This window comes from Indicator indicator, chromosome 8 (assembly GCF_027791375.1).
Source record: "Indicator indicator isolate 239-I01 chromosome 8, UM_Iind_1.1, whole genome shotgun sequence".
Lineage (NCBI taxonomy): Eukaryota > Metazoa > Chordata > Aves > Piciformes > Indicatoridae > Indicator > Indicator indicator.
In genome coordinates this window covers 22,275,226-22,287,935 of record NC_072017.1, presented here as the reverse complement: position 1 = coordinate 22,287,935, position 12,710 = coordinate 22,275,226, and the positions used below count along the sequence as shown (strand labels likewise).

Below are 12,710 nucleotides of genomic sequence, written 5' to 3'. Positions count from 1 at the left end.
GGATATATATCTATTGCTGATGGATTGTAATGATAATGATAAGAGAGCTGATGTTTCAAATCACAACAGTCCTTTTAACCTCTATTTTTAATGAGATTTTTCAAAGAACAGTGCAAAATGCTTACAGTGGGTAATCGAACAAAATAAAAACTTTCTATCTTTTGGATATTTCCTAAAGAAAAGATTTATTATCTTGTCTCATGCAATTCTGTCTATTCCTCCGATCTAATAAAACAACTGAAACAAAAACATTTATTTCTCTTGTTGCTAAGTGCTTCAGCTCCATAGCATTTTTTCTGCAACAGCACAGCATGTCTCATTTATTTGTGTTGGACAATACATTATTTTAGCATTTATTTAAGTGGTTTTGTATGATTTATATAATTTTTCAAAAATTTTGTTTTATTTTTGGTGAAAAACATAACAAGAATATTTGACTGCTTGATATTTAATCTCTTACTTGCTTAATTTTCCTTTTAGATAAAGATTAGATAAAATTATAAAATTGAAGTAATCTGAATAAAATACACTGTATTAACATAATCTTTTTTTTTAAACTAAAACCATAGCATGAACATCTCTCTTTTTAAAAGAAGGATTAGGGATTTTTTTTTTAATTGAAAAATGCAGCTTTACACAAATTTGCTTATAAACTAACCCATGACCTGATCCTCAGTTACCTATGGACACATGAAACCATACTATGCTGCCAGCTCAGTATAAAGTGGTTATGATGGTGTCCAGTGGTGTTGGCATAAGTGGAAGTTGATGCTGGTGTACTTGTGGATACTTGTAGAAGGTTCAAAAGATTAATGGAGGTTTCATTTACTCCTTTGGTGACTGCAGTGGATTTTGTTGTTCTTTACTGTGGAGGGAGCAGTCTTTTACCACCACATATCTCACTATGCTGACAGCTAGTCAAATTGTCTGTGCTTTACTGAGCAGCCTGGGCATCCTAGTCTTCAGAGACAGTGGAGATGACACACTACCCTTTCCCCCTCCCCTGGATTGGCTTCTGACCAGATTGGTCTCCAGGCCAAAAGCAGGATTAACACGAGTTCTGTCATTGCAGCTTCATGGTTTTTCAAACAGCTTTTGGCTCAAAGCCTTGTGCAAAGTATGTGAATGAGATTGCACAGATACTGTTTCAGGCAAGAACTGAAGGAAGAGAGATTCACTTCTATACTCCTGGATTATGAGAAGCTGTTTTACTTAAGGAGTTCAGCGTGAAAGTTAGGGATTCATTAGTTCTGCTGTGGTGGAAAATATCTTTGCAAGGCTATGTGAATGCTATCTTTAATCCTGTGTAAGGTGATAAAATGAATTACAACTTTGACTAGCAGTGCAGTACTACTATCAGAATGTTCATGAACTAGTTTTACCTTGTCTGGATTCAAAAAGAAGTGAAGACTCTGACACTCTTTGACCTTTTCAAGATGTCAGATTTGCAGCAGGCTCAAATTCAGAAAAGAGCAGCTGATTTCTCCAGATTTGTAAGGTAGGTGGAGCAGGCATGTATTTTATGGACAGATTTTATGAATGAATCATTAAACTGAGAATGCACTTTCTCCATGAGGAGAATGATCATTACATGGTCTGCTTCCTACAGGCTGCTATTTGTCCAGTATCTTTGTTCAAATGACAGAAAAAAAACTTCCTATTCATAAAGTTAAGTGCAGCCATAAGGAATGTTTGAGCAAGCATATACAAAGGTTTTATTCCCACTGGCACATATTAGCCCTGGGTTTCAGTCTGTCTGTAATTTGCAGATAGGGAGCTGCTCCTTAGTGGTGGTGATGCTTGGGAAATTGATTCTTTTGTACAGAAAGAAGGCCCAACTCACAAGTGAGTAGAAATCAGAGAATGAGTAATAACAAAAATGTACCCTAGATATGTCAATAGAGAGTGAGCTACAACATTCTTATCAGTTTGTATTTGCCTTTTTACATTTTAGCTGTTTACGAATGCAGGGAACTGAAGTGGAGAGGCAATTAGACAAGTACCATATTCAGCAGAGTACGGTATATGAAATCTGATGTCTTAATCATCTCCAAAGGGCTTTTTCTTATGAATAATGAGTAATACATTTCTCACAGGTGACAAAAAAGATGCTGGGATAAAAAGAAATTTCAGTGACCTGAAAAATGGGTGGAGGATTCATATTTCAAACATAGACATTGGCATGGAAAAAGGACTGAAAAACAACACTGGAGCCAAGGATGGCATTGCACGTGGACCAGAAGGGAGGGGTGGTAGATGGAAAGGCTTGCTGTTACAGTGTCAAGCAAAAAAAAAAACAAAACCAAAAACACTAAAAAACCAACACATTTGAATCCCATGCTTGGCAAGGGGGATAGGGATAGTAAATTCAGTACAACAGGAGAGAAAAAGAAGATACTAATGACAATACTTAGAAAACCAGATGGAAATCAGGCAAGAAAGGAGACAGCACAGAAGAAGAGAGGTAGCAAGTAGACAGGAAAAAAATAGGAGAGGGATAAGAAATGTATTCCTTGGACTGAGACAAAGCAATGGAATTTTTTTATACTCTTGGAAGAAATTGAAAGATGTTTCCAGATAAGAATCACAGGTTTAGCATGCATAGTCTAATCTGAAAATGTTCCATTATTTTTTCCAGAGCCTTAATAACATTACTTACTATAATCTCAGTAGAAATAAAATATTTAAGTAATCTATAGCAGATTTTCCACAGCCAGATATATCAGCACATACTGAAGTGATTCTATCACAACATAAGTATAACATTTTTTTTCAAATGACAAGAATGCTCAGATAAATATAGTAAATGCCAAGGCATGACAGATTTCTCACAATGGTTAGCTACACTAGTAACAAACTGCACCTTCACAGCTACTATACAGCAAAAGGAACTAATGTTGTATGATTATCAAATTATTTTACATTACTTATACCATGGGGTAATGATATTGCTTTTTTTCACCCTCAGAATCACATAATAGACATAATAGAAGGTAGCACCATCTATTCCTTAGAGCATGCCATCCCTGGGTATATGTAGTGTTAGTGGGAACAATACGTGTTTGCTAATCAGAAGAGGAAGCAGAATGATCTTGGGGGATCAGAATGTACGTTTTATTTTTAAAGAGACTCCAGAATGAACATATGGGACTAAACAATTTAAGAAAGATTTGAAACTTGAAACTTTCATTTGTATTTCTTCTTTATTTACTGGCATTTGCAGATTTCAAAAAATTCAAAGATAACAATATTTTTTGAAGGGAAAAAAATTCTTGATTGGCCTTAGAATCAAAGGATTCACAAACTGGTTCAGTGTATTTGCATTCTTCAAAATCTGCATATTTTAAGATTTTTTTTCTGATGAAAATAATTCTGAATACAAAAGCCAAAAATGGATGGCATATAAGGCCAGAAGGAACCACTATAACCATTTATTCTGAGCTCTTGCCAAGGGCCTTCTCAGAATTTAATATTTCAACAGGATTTTTAGAAAAGAATCTGATTTTAATTCAGCATTTTTCAAGTCCAAGGAATTCAGTATGTGATTGCCATAGTCAATAACATATTACTAAAGCAGCAAAACAAAAGGCAAACTTTATTTCTAATCTGATTTATATCAACATTCAAACACTGCAGTTTTAACTGCAGCCATCTCTTCAAATGCTTTATATTAGCAAAGCTGCTTTCCAAAAATATGCACTCCATGTTATCAAGTAATTCCCGAACTATGTCTTTCATAAGTATATGGAGTGATTGCTAAATGTTTCTGAACACAAGGCAAAATTTTCCATTCTTCAGTCATTCCCAGTTTTTCTTCCATGTTTTCTGTGCATCTGCTGAAATGTATGAACATTTAGTTGAATTTCAGACACTGTCTCAACCTGCATTGTGCCAGAATGAATACCTGGGGAAATGTCTTGCTGATAAACTCATATTTATTTCTGATTAGTACATATATTGGCACTTTTTAACTTCCTCACCAACTTCTACCTTATATTCAGAGTATTGCCCGTTAAAGAACCCACCGAGTCAATATAGCCTTCCTGCATTCTTTGCAATAAGCAGCAAATCTCTCATGGATTTCAATGAAGTCAGGATTAAGCACTTAGCCTTTTTAGGGGTTTGACATCTTATTATTTGATATCTGGCCTTCTGTTATCTGTCATTGTTTTCACCATTATTGCACTGTTATGTTCCCTTCAACAAGTGATTGATGCTTATTATTAACAGTCTCCCTCTTGATGCTTTGTTCAGATTCTGAACTAATGCATTTTTGTATGAGCTTTCATCATGGTGAAGAATGCATATAAGAATATAACCTTCTGTTTTTAAGATTATGATCCTTACTTGCCTCTTGCTAGATTCTTTTCCTTTTCTTGTGCAAAAAGTATTGAATTTGATTCCCAGTAATGTAGTCTGATTTTTTTTATGCACAGTGTTAATGAGTATGTCTATTCTTAGTAGACGGTCATAAATTACTATCACCTATAATTTTTTTTTCTCTCCTTTGTCTGCTTGCATCTTTTTGATTAACATGGGATTGTTATAAAAAATAGAGAGTTGGAGAAGGTCTGATTTTTATTATCAGCATTGTTCCTTCTTATTAAATTCTGATTAAACTGTTTTCTTGCTGATTCATTAGCCCATGCTGTCCCTACTTACTCATCTCAGTTGAAATCTTTTTTTTTCCTCTGGTACACAAACCACAGAATATGCCCACATAATTTGACATTTTTTTCTACATGTTCTGACATGATGATACAAATCTGTATCACTTGCACATACACACACACACACATTTATATGACGTATACACACACATAATTCTGTAATGGAAAAACATGCGTTAGAAAATTCAGTCATGCTGCTATTAGTTGTTACTGTCATGGTGGTTGTTACTAAGTTACCACAAACAGTCTGTACAAACCCCCCAGTTGTAACTAGTAATTAACTGCTTATTCATATCACTTGTATTTCACCTACCTGCTATGCTATAGTCTGTTGGTCTTTAAATTGGAAGGTGTAGCAAGACATTGTCATGACAGAAAGTGGGTTCAGAACCTTCATCTATAAACAGTTTTTACTCAGCTAATGTTGCTTGTTGTGTAGTGCTCACTACAGTAGGATCATAGAATCATGGAATACTTTAGGTTGGAAGAGACCTTTAAAGGTCATCTAGTCCAAGCCTCTCTGCCCCTGTAGTGGGCAAGGAAACCTTCAGGTTTTTCAGAGCCCCATCCAACCTGAACTCAAACGTTTCCAAGAATGGGGCTTTTACCACCTATGTGGGCCACCTTTTCCAGTCTTTCACCACCCTAAATGTAAAAAATTTCTTCCTTGTATCTAGTCTAAATCTACTCTCTTTTAGTTTAAAAACATCACTCCTTTGACCCAGCACTGAAGGGTCAATACTAAACCATGTCCCTAAGTACCAGGTCCACACGCTGCTTAAACACCTCCAGGGACAGTGACTCCATCACTGCCCTGGGCAGACCATTCCAATGTTTGATAACCCGCTTTGTGAAGTATTTCCTAGCATTCAGCCTGAACTTCCCCTGGTGCAGTTTGAAACATTTTATCTAGTCCTGTCACTTGCCGCTAAGGAGAAGAGGCTGCCCCCTCCTTGCTCCAAAGTCCCTTCAGGTAGTTGTAGAGAGTGGTGAGGTCTCCCCTCAGCCTCCTCTTCTCCAGCCTGAACAACACTAACTCTCAACCTGTCCTTAGAGGAAAAGTGCTCCAGCCCTTGGATCATTTTTCTGGCCTTTCTCTGGACCTGCTCCAATAGGTTAATGTTCTTGTGTTAAGGACCCCAGAGCTGGACACAGTACTCCACGTGAGGTTTCACCAGAGCACAGTGGCAGAATCACCTCCCTTGACCTGCTGGCCATGCTTCTTTTGACGCAGCCCAGGATACAATTTGCCTTCTGGGCTATGAGTGCACATTGCTGGCTCACATCCAGCTTTTCATCCACCAGTGCCCCAAAGTCCTTCTCCACAGGGCTCAATCACATCCTCTGCCAACTTGTATTCATATCTAGACTTGCCCTGACCAAGGTGTAGGGCCTTCTACTTGGTCGTGTTGAACCTCATGGGATTCACACAAGCCTACTTCTTGAGCTTGCCCAGGTCTCTCTGGATGACATTGTGTCCCTCTGGCATGCCAACTGTACCACTCACCTTGGTGTCATCTGCAGACCATCACTACCCTCTGGATGTGACCATCCCACCAATTCATTATACAGCAAATGGTTCACTCATAAAATCATTTATTTCTCCATTTGGAGAAAAGGATGTTGTAGGGAGCCATGTCAATGGCTTTACAGAGAGGTGACATCCATAGCTCTTCCTTTGTCCACTGGTGTAGTCACCACTGCATTGGTCAAGCAGTCACTAGGTTGGTCAAGCAGCCACTAGGTTGGTCAAGCAAACTTGTGGTGAGAGACAATGAGACATGTACAGATGGAAGCTAGTACAGAATTCCCTGGTGAAATGACTCAAATGAAACTAAACTTGTCAAGAATTAGCAATGGGTAAAGGACCTCAAACTGTCTAATTCCAGTGTTCAGGATATGTACTTATATCGACATATGAAGACTTGAATCATTGAGACACTTATTTGTATCTGTAAAGGAAAATTAAGACAATTTAATAATTACCAAAAAAAAAAAAAAAAAAGGAAGTAAAACGCAACATGAGTATTCTTTCCTACATGGATATCCCTCATCTTTATTAACAACAACATGAAATTAAAAAAGCATACATCAGTAAATGACTATTTAATAGCAAGTTCATTGTCACAGTCACAGTCACAGTGCCACCACGCTGTCTGTTAATCTGTCAGATACTTGCCTCTGTGTGCCCATGCGTGTGGTGCATAGCAACAGACTTTGTGCCAAACTGAAAAATGTTAAATTTAGCTTGCAGTAAATAATATGTCTAGTTAATACAGCTGGAACTCATGTTAGGAGAAAAAAAATAAACAATAACACATTAGACATTAAAATGAATTATATGAATTGCTTTAAACCTCCCTGCAGATGAACTTTTCTGAGTGCAGTACAGCAGTTAAAAACATGCCTTTCAGATATACCTGGACAGTGGCTACATCCAAATGTCTGCCTGGTGAAGACTAGTGAAATAAATATTGGGGAAAAAAATGACCCAACACAAAAACCTCAACAAATTGGAGGGTTTGCGGAGTTTTCATGTGCATTTCAGTTTTCAATACGACCCACTGTCACAGAGAGAAATCGGCATGTGGTTGATCCCTGTCTCCGCTTTCTGTCCGTTTAACCTGTTCCGGACCCGAGGGTCTCTGCGGGCCGCGCAGCGCTGGCCGGCTCCCCCAGCACAGGGGAGCCGTGTGGGCTCAGGTGCCCGACTTCAGACACTCTCTCTCGGAGGGTCAGGTGGGGAAACCCCCGAGGCGGCGGCGTCGGGACACAGGGATGGGCCCGGGGGCTGCTCCGGAGCCACCCGTCTTTCTTCCGCGCCTCGGGGAGCCAGCACCAGTGCCGGGGCGGGGCAGCCCCCCGGAGCCCTGATGCCCGCGGTCAACGCAGAGCCTCTGGCCGCGGTGCTGAACGTTGGCGGCGGCCCGCAGCGTGGCCGCGCGCGCGAAGAGGCGGGGCGCGAAGAGGCGGGGCGCGGCGGCGACGGGGGTGGAAGGGGCGCGCTCCCGCTGGCTTCGCTGCTCGCGCAGGCGCGCCGCCGCCTCGCCGGGTTCGCCGCCCGCCCGCTGAGTGAGAGAGAGCTCGGGTGAGCGCGTGTTAGGGCAGGACCGGGCGGCGGGCGCGCTCAAGCAGCGGGAGCACAGCGGCGCCGCCGCCAACGGCACGCGGCCGCCTCCCCCCCTCTCCACCCTCCTCCCGCTTATTTCCGGAGCCGGGACGAGAACCGGAGCGGCGGCAGCTGGCGGAGGCCCCCTGGGCAACAGCTTCTCCTGCGCCTGCCGCGGGGTTCTCTTTCGTTCCTCTCCCCCCTGGGTTGGCTTGCTCCCGCCAGCTGCTCGCCCGGCGCGCAGGGGATCTAATTTGCTGACGAGCGCGCTCGGCGGAGGACGAGGACGACGACGAGGAAGAAGAAAGGGCTGTTTCCGTGGCTTTGTGGATGCTCTACTTTTCCTGGAAATGCAAAAGATTATGCATATTTCTGTCTTCCTGGGTCCCGTGTTGTGGGGACTGATCTGGGGGGTCAATTCTAACAGCATACAGATCGGTAGGTGCCCGCATGCCGGAGGACCTCTCTCCTCCCGACGGATCACCCGCGTCCCCGCCGGTGTTGCTCGGGCATCCCTGCCTTACCGCCGCGCTCCCAGCCCTGTCGCGGTACCCGCCCGGTGCCTGTCAACCCCCAGCGGCCGTGGCCAACGCCTTCCCCCGTTACCTCGCCTTCCCTGAGCCATACCGCCGCGCCCCCCGCGCCGCCCCGGGCATGGGACAGACCTGCAGCCCGGACCGCTCCGGCAGCGGTGCCCGAGCCGGCGGAGCCTACCGGCACCCTCGTCCAGCCCAGCCCCGGCGGCGGGAAGGGATACTGCTCTGCTTGTGCCCTCGCCCGCCTGACGTGTGTGTCTATTTCCCTGCAGGGGGGCTGTTCCCGAGGGGCGCCGATCAGGAGTACAGCGCCTTTCGGGTAGGGATGGTTCAGTTTTCCACCTCAGAGTTCAGGCTGACTCCCCACATCGACAACCTGGAGGTGGCAAACAGCTTCGCCGTCACCAACGCCTGTAAGTAGCGGGCGCTGCCAGCCGCTGCGCACTGCGCGTTGCCCGCCAGCCTGCTGTGGCGGCGAGAGCGGAGCGCCTGCGCACGGCGCGGTGCGGGGGTGCTGAGGGGTGGGTGTGGAGGTGCCGTGCCGCGCCGCTGCCCCCCGGCAGGAGCCGCGGCGCGCGGGGTGCCTGTGCTGCTGCCCCGCCCTCGCGGTAATTTAAAATGGTTCCTGCCGCCCTCCGCCGGTGGCTCTCCCTAGTGTTACGTAAGGCTGCGCGGGCGCGGAGCGTCCTGCAGCGCTACCCCGCCGCCCGAGGGCTGTCGGCGGGCTCCGCCGCGGAGCCTTCCCGTTAACCGACGCGGACGCCCTCTTGGCAGCGGTCGAGAGGGAACGAAGCGGGTGGTTGCGGGTTCGATCAGTAATTTTACACCGCGCGGAGCCCCGGGAGCCCCCGCTTTCGTGGTCTGCCTGCTTGCCTCCCCTCAGCTTCATCTGGAGCCCCGCGGCTTTCGCAGCGTGCCGTTGACCAGCGGGGCTGTGCCCGGGCTCCGCCTTTGGCGAGGCAGGATCCGGCAGGACGCGTGCAGCGGGGCGCGGAGCACATGTGTTGGTCCGTGACACGGTGAGGGAGGCAGGGTGATGCAGCGCGGCCGTCTTAGCGCTGAGTGTAGCCCGTGGGCGTGGGGCCCTACAGCGATGTTTGTTTCTGCCTGCAGTTCACTGTCTGTCCCCGGCAGCAGCCCGATGTTTGACCCGGCAGGGTGCAGTTTGATGAGGGGGCCACTGAGGACAGCTGCAGCAAGGGGCTGTGGGCGCTGCCTGTGTTAGTGGTGAGAGCTGCGAGTGTGAGGAATGTGTTCGCAGAGCAATGAGAAGTGTCCGCCTTTTCTGCTGTCTTGAATGGCGTGCCCGCTGCAAGCAAACCCGGGGTTCGTGCCACAGACGGCAAAAAGGGAGCTTGTCTTTTGCCGTGCTGCCTGCTCCTGCCAAGCTACAACTCTTCAGATGCTCAATGCCACGCTGCCCCAAGGCATTTCTCTGGCTCTCCTGGGCCCAAGGCATAAGGAATAGTGAATCGGGAGGTTTGCTGTCAGCAGAGCAATTTCTCTTCATTGGAGGCCTTTGTTTTTGCCCTTCCCTGATCCAGCTACGTTATGGTAGGTGGTGATGAAGGAAGACATCTCAGTGCAGATGCTGGGACAGGTGGTACAAGAGCTCAACCCAAGGGTCTTTCAATGGCATGTATGAGGATAGAAGCATGTCACACACAGCTGAAGTGAGAAAAGGTCAGAGCACATAAGGCTATTTTGATAATATTTGCAAATTGTTTGTGGAGTTCTTGCTTTCTTAGGTAATGAGAGTTTGCATCACTGGAGCTGCTTTTGGTTAATGTTTGCTATGTATGTTCTACTAGGAGCTGTTGGTGAGGTAAGGGATTGTGTAGCAGTCTAGATGGCATTTGGCGAAAATGTGATGGGCATTATTGTCTTTCTCAGTTCTCGGAAGTCAATGGAATGAGAGTTTGTATCACCAGAACTGCTTTTGGTTAATGTTTGCTATATATGTTCTACTGGAGCTGTTGGTAAGGTAAGGGATTATGTAGCAGTCTAGATGGCATTTGGCAAAGATGTGATTGGCATTTTTGTCTTTCTCAATTCTCGGAAGTCAATGGAATCCTGAAAACAATTTGTGTAAAATGCCCAAATTATTTGTTTTCTCCTAGCACAAGAGAGAAATAATAGCCACCTCATATATAAGAAAGTAAGCAATTCATATTTTTCTGCAGTCCTATGAACGTTTTTTAGCTGTGTTCATGTGCTAGCATCAGCCTTGTTCTTGAGCTCCTTGGAGAACTCTTACCATACTGAGATGACATGTATAGGCTGTAGACCACAGTGATGGACTTCAAGACTTTCAGCAAAAGGAGAATGATATCCATGTTTCAAGATTCTCCTTGTCCAAGGCTTCCATTTCCAAATCATTTGAAGAGCACCAAATTAAGACATGAACATGTACTTGCTTTTTTTGTCACCTCATTCACCACTGATGATTTAGTGAGGTTATCTTGTCAATTGAATTTAATTGACTAGTGAACATATGCTAAAAATAAGTAGTCTCTCCTTGATTACTCTCCAAGGAAGGTTTGACTGGGGAGCAAGGAGTTCTGAAGACAAATATTTGCCATATAAGAAGCAGAGTTTAGCAGTTCATTGCAGAACACTCTAGGCACAAAGGGATAAGAAGGATCCATTTTTTTGAAGTCCCCTTTATTTCAAATGAGAATGAGTGTATTGAAAAATGTGCAAAGTTTTTCGTGTTTGGGTTTTGGGTGTTTTTCAGAATACTGTACAAAGAACCTATGCCTGGAACCAGCACTATCAACAGTTTAAAAATGAAAATGCAAAAGAACATCACAGAACTGTAGGATAACACAAAGCTGAAAATGCTTTACTAGTTGTCCAGGTATTTCACTCCAGCAAGGTGATTTTTCTTCAGAGAGATGTCATGACAGGCTTATGCCATAGTAGAAGTAATGCCATTCTTCTGCCCTAACAATAACACATTTTCTAAAATGGACAACTGCAATATTTCATCTTCTGATGTACAAACCCCAGACCAGCCAGGTGTTAGGCAGCAGAAGTCCTGGTTGGTGGTGCCCCCAGTCAGTGGTGCGGGCTGAGCGATGTGCTGCCCTGCACCCCTGGCTCCTGCCCCGGCAGGTGGCAGCCTGCAGCCGCCCCGGGCCCTGCAAGCACAGCCCCACGGGGCTTTATCTGCCTCCCTCCTTTGGCCTGCACTTCCACACGCTTCGAATCCAAGGAAAACTCCCCTGTAAAACTGTTTGTACCAGCCTTCAAACTTATAGTCATCCCTTGCTCAGAGTTCGTTAATAGAGCAAATGGGTTTTAGATGAATGAGTTGTACTGCTTCTCTGGCTTTTAAATTAGATTCCTAAAATTCCAGAAAAGAGGAGACAGTGATTATGTACTCTTGAGGGTTGTTTGAAACACCAAGACTACTCAGTCACTTGAAGGTGACCAGAAGATATTAGTAGCAGAGGAGAAATGGACACTCTGTGGGTAGGTAACCTTAACAGATAATCAATAACAAATAGTCACTTTAGGTTGTTGGACTGTTGGTAGTCTTGTTCAAAGCTGTGTTGACAAATCATCAGGAGTAGCTGCTGGAATCTAATTGCAGTTTGACATCTCACGAGTCAGTGTCAATAGAAGGCTTAGTGGTTTTGGTTGAGGGATGGTGCAGTCTTTTTTTCAAACTGATGGCACAATTAAGGGACATGTTCACTGACACAACTACTGTCACATCCTTGAAGAGAAATAAGCTAAGCTTAGCCCTTTTTGAGAATTCCTGATGGTGGAGAGGATTAGTCTAGGTGGTAAAGGCAAATGTTAACAAAGGGGTTCACGCCAGCAGAACTTCTTTGGCTTCTAAGAACTGGTGGTTCAGCACTGCAGGTAATTGCTTGATGAACCTGAACTTAACCTCCTACTTGATGAACCTGATCTCATTATACGACAAGATGATGGACTTAGTGGACAAGGAAAAGGCAGTTGTGTATAACTGGACTGTAGTAAAGCACATGACACTGTCTCCTACAGCATTGTCCTGGAGAAACTGGGTGCTTATGGCTTGGATGAGTGGATGCTTTGTGGGGTAAAAAGCTGGCTGGGCCCAAAGAATCCTGGTGAATGGAGTTAAATTCAGTTGGTGGCCAGTCACAAGTGGTGTTCCCCAGGGTTCAGTATTTGGGCCAGTTCTCTTTAGTGTCTTTATCAATGATCTGGATAAGGGGATTCAGTGCGTTCCTAGTAAGTTTGCAGATGACACTGGGTAAGAAGGCTTTACAGGTGGACCTGGACAGACTAGATCAGTGGGCTGAAGCCAATTGCATGAGATGCAACCAGGCCGTGTGCTGGGTCCTGCATTTTGGTCACTATAGCACTTACCCAGTAGGGAAAGATCTGGGGATTGATAAC

The 12,710-nt window shown here is 44.7% G+C and overlaps 1 protein-coding gene across 3 annotated transcripts in view; it reads left to right on the top strand.

Moving 5' to 3' along the window:
* Positions 1–6,653: 6,653 nt before the first annotated feature.
* GRIA2 (glutamate ionotropic receptor AMPA type subunit 2) overlaps positions 6,654–12,710 on the top strand; it is an 86,666-nt gene continuing 80,609 nt past the window's right edge. For 2 of the 3 annotated variants that reach the window (XM_054382796.1, XM_054382794.1), the window contains exons 1-2: positions 8,130–8,217; positions 8,588–8,728. In XM_054382796.1, coding sequence (XP_054238771.1) covers positions 8,130–8,217; positions 8,588–8,728 — 229 coding nt within the window. Of the gene's footprint in view, positions 6,680–8,080; positions 8,218–8,587; positions 8,729–12,710 lie in introns of those variants that run through there. The other variant, XM_054382797.1, reaches the window with a different exon arrangement.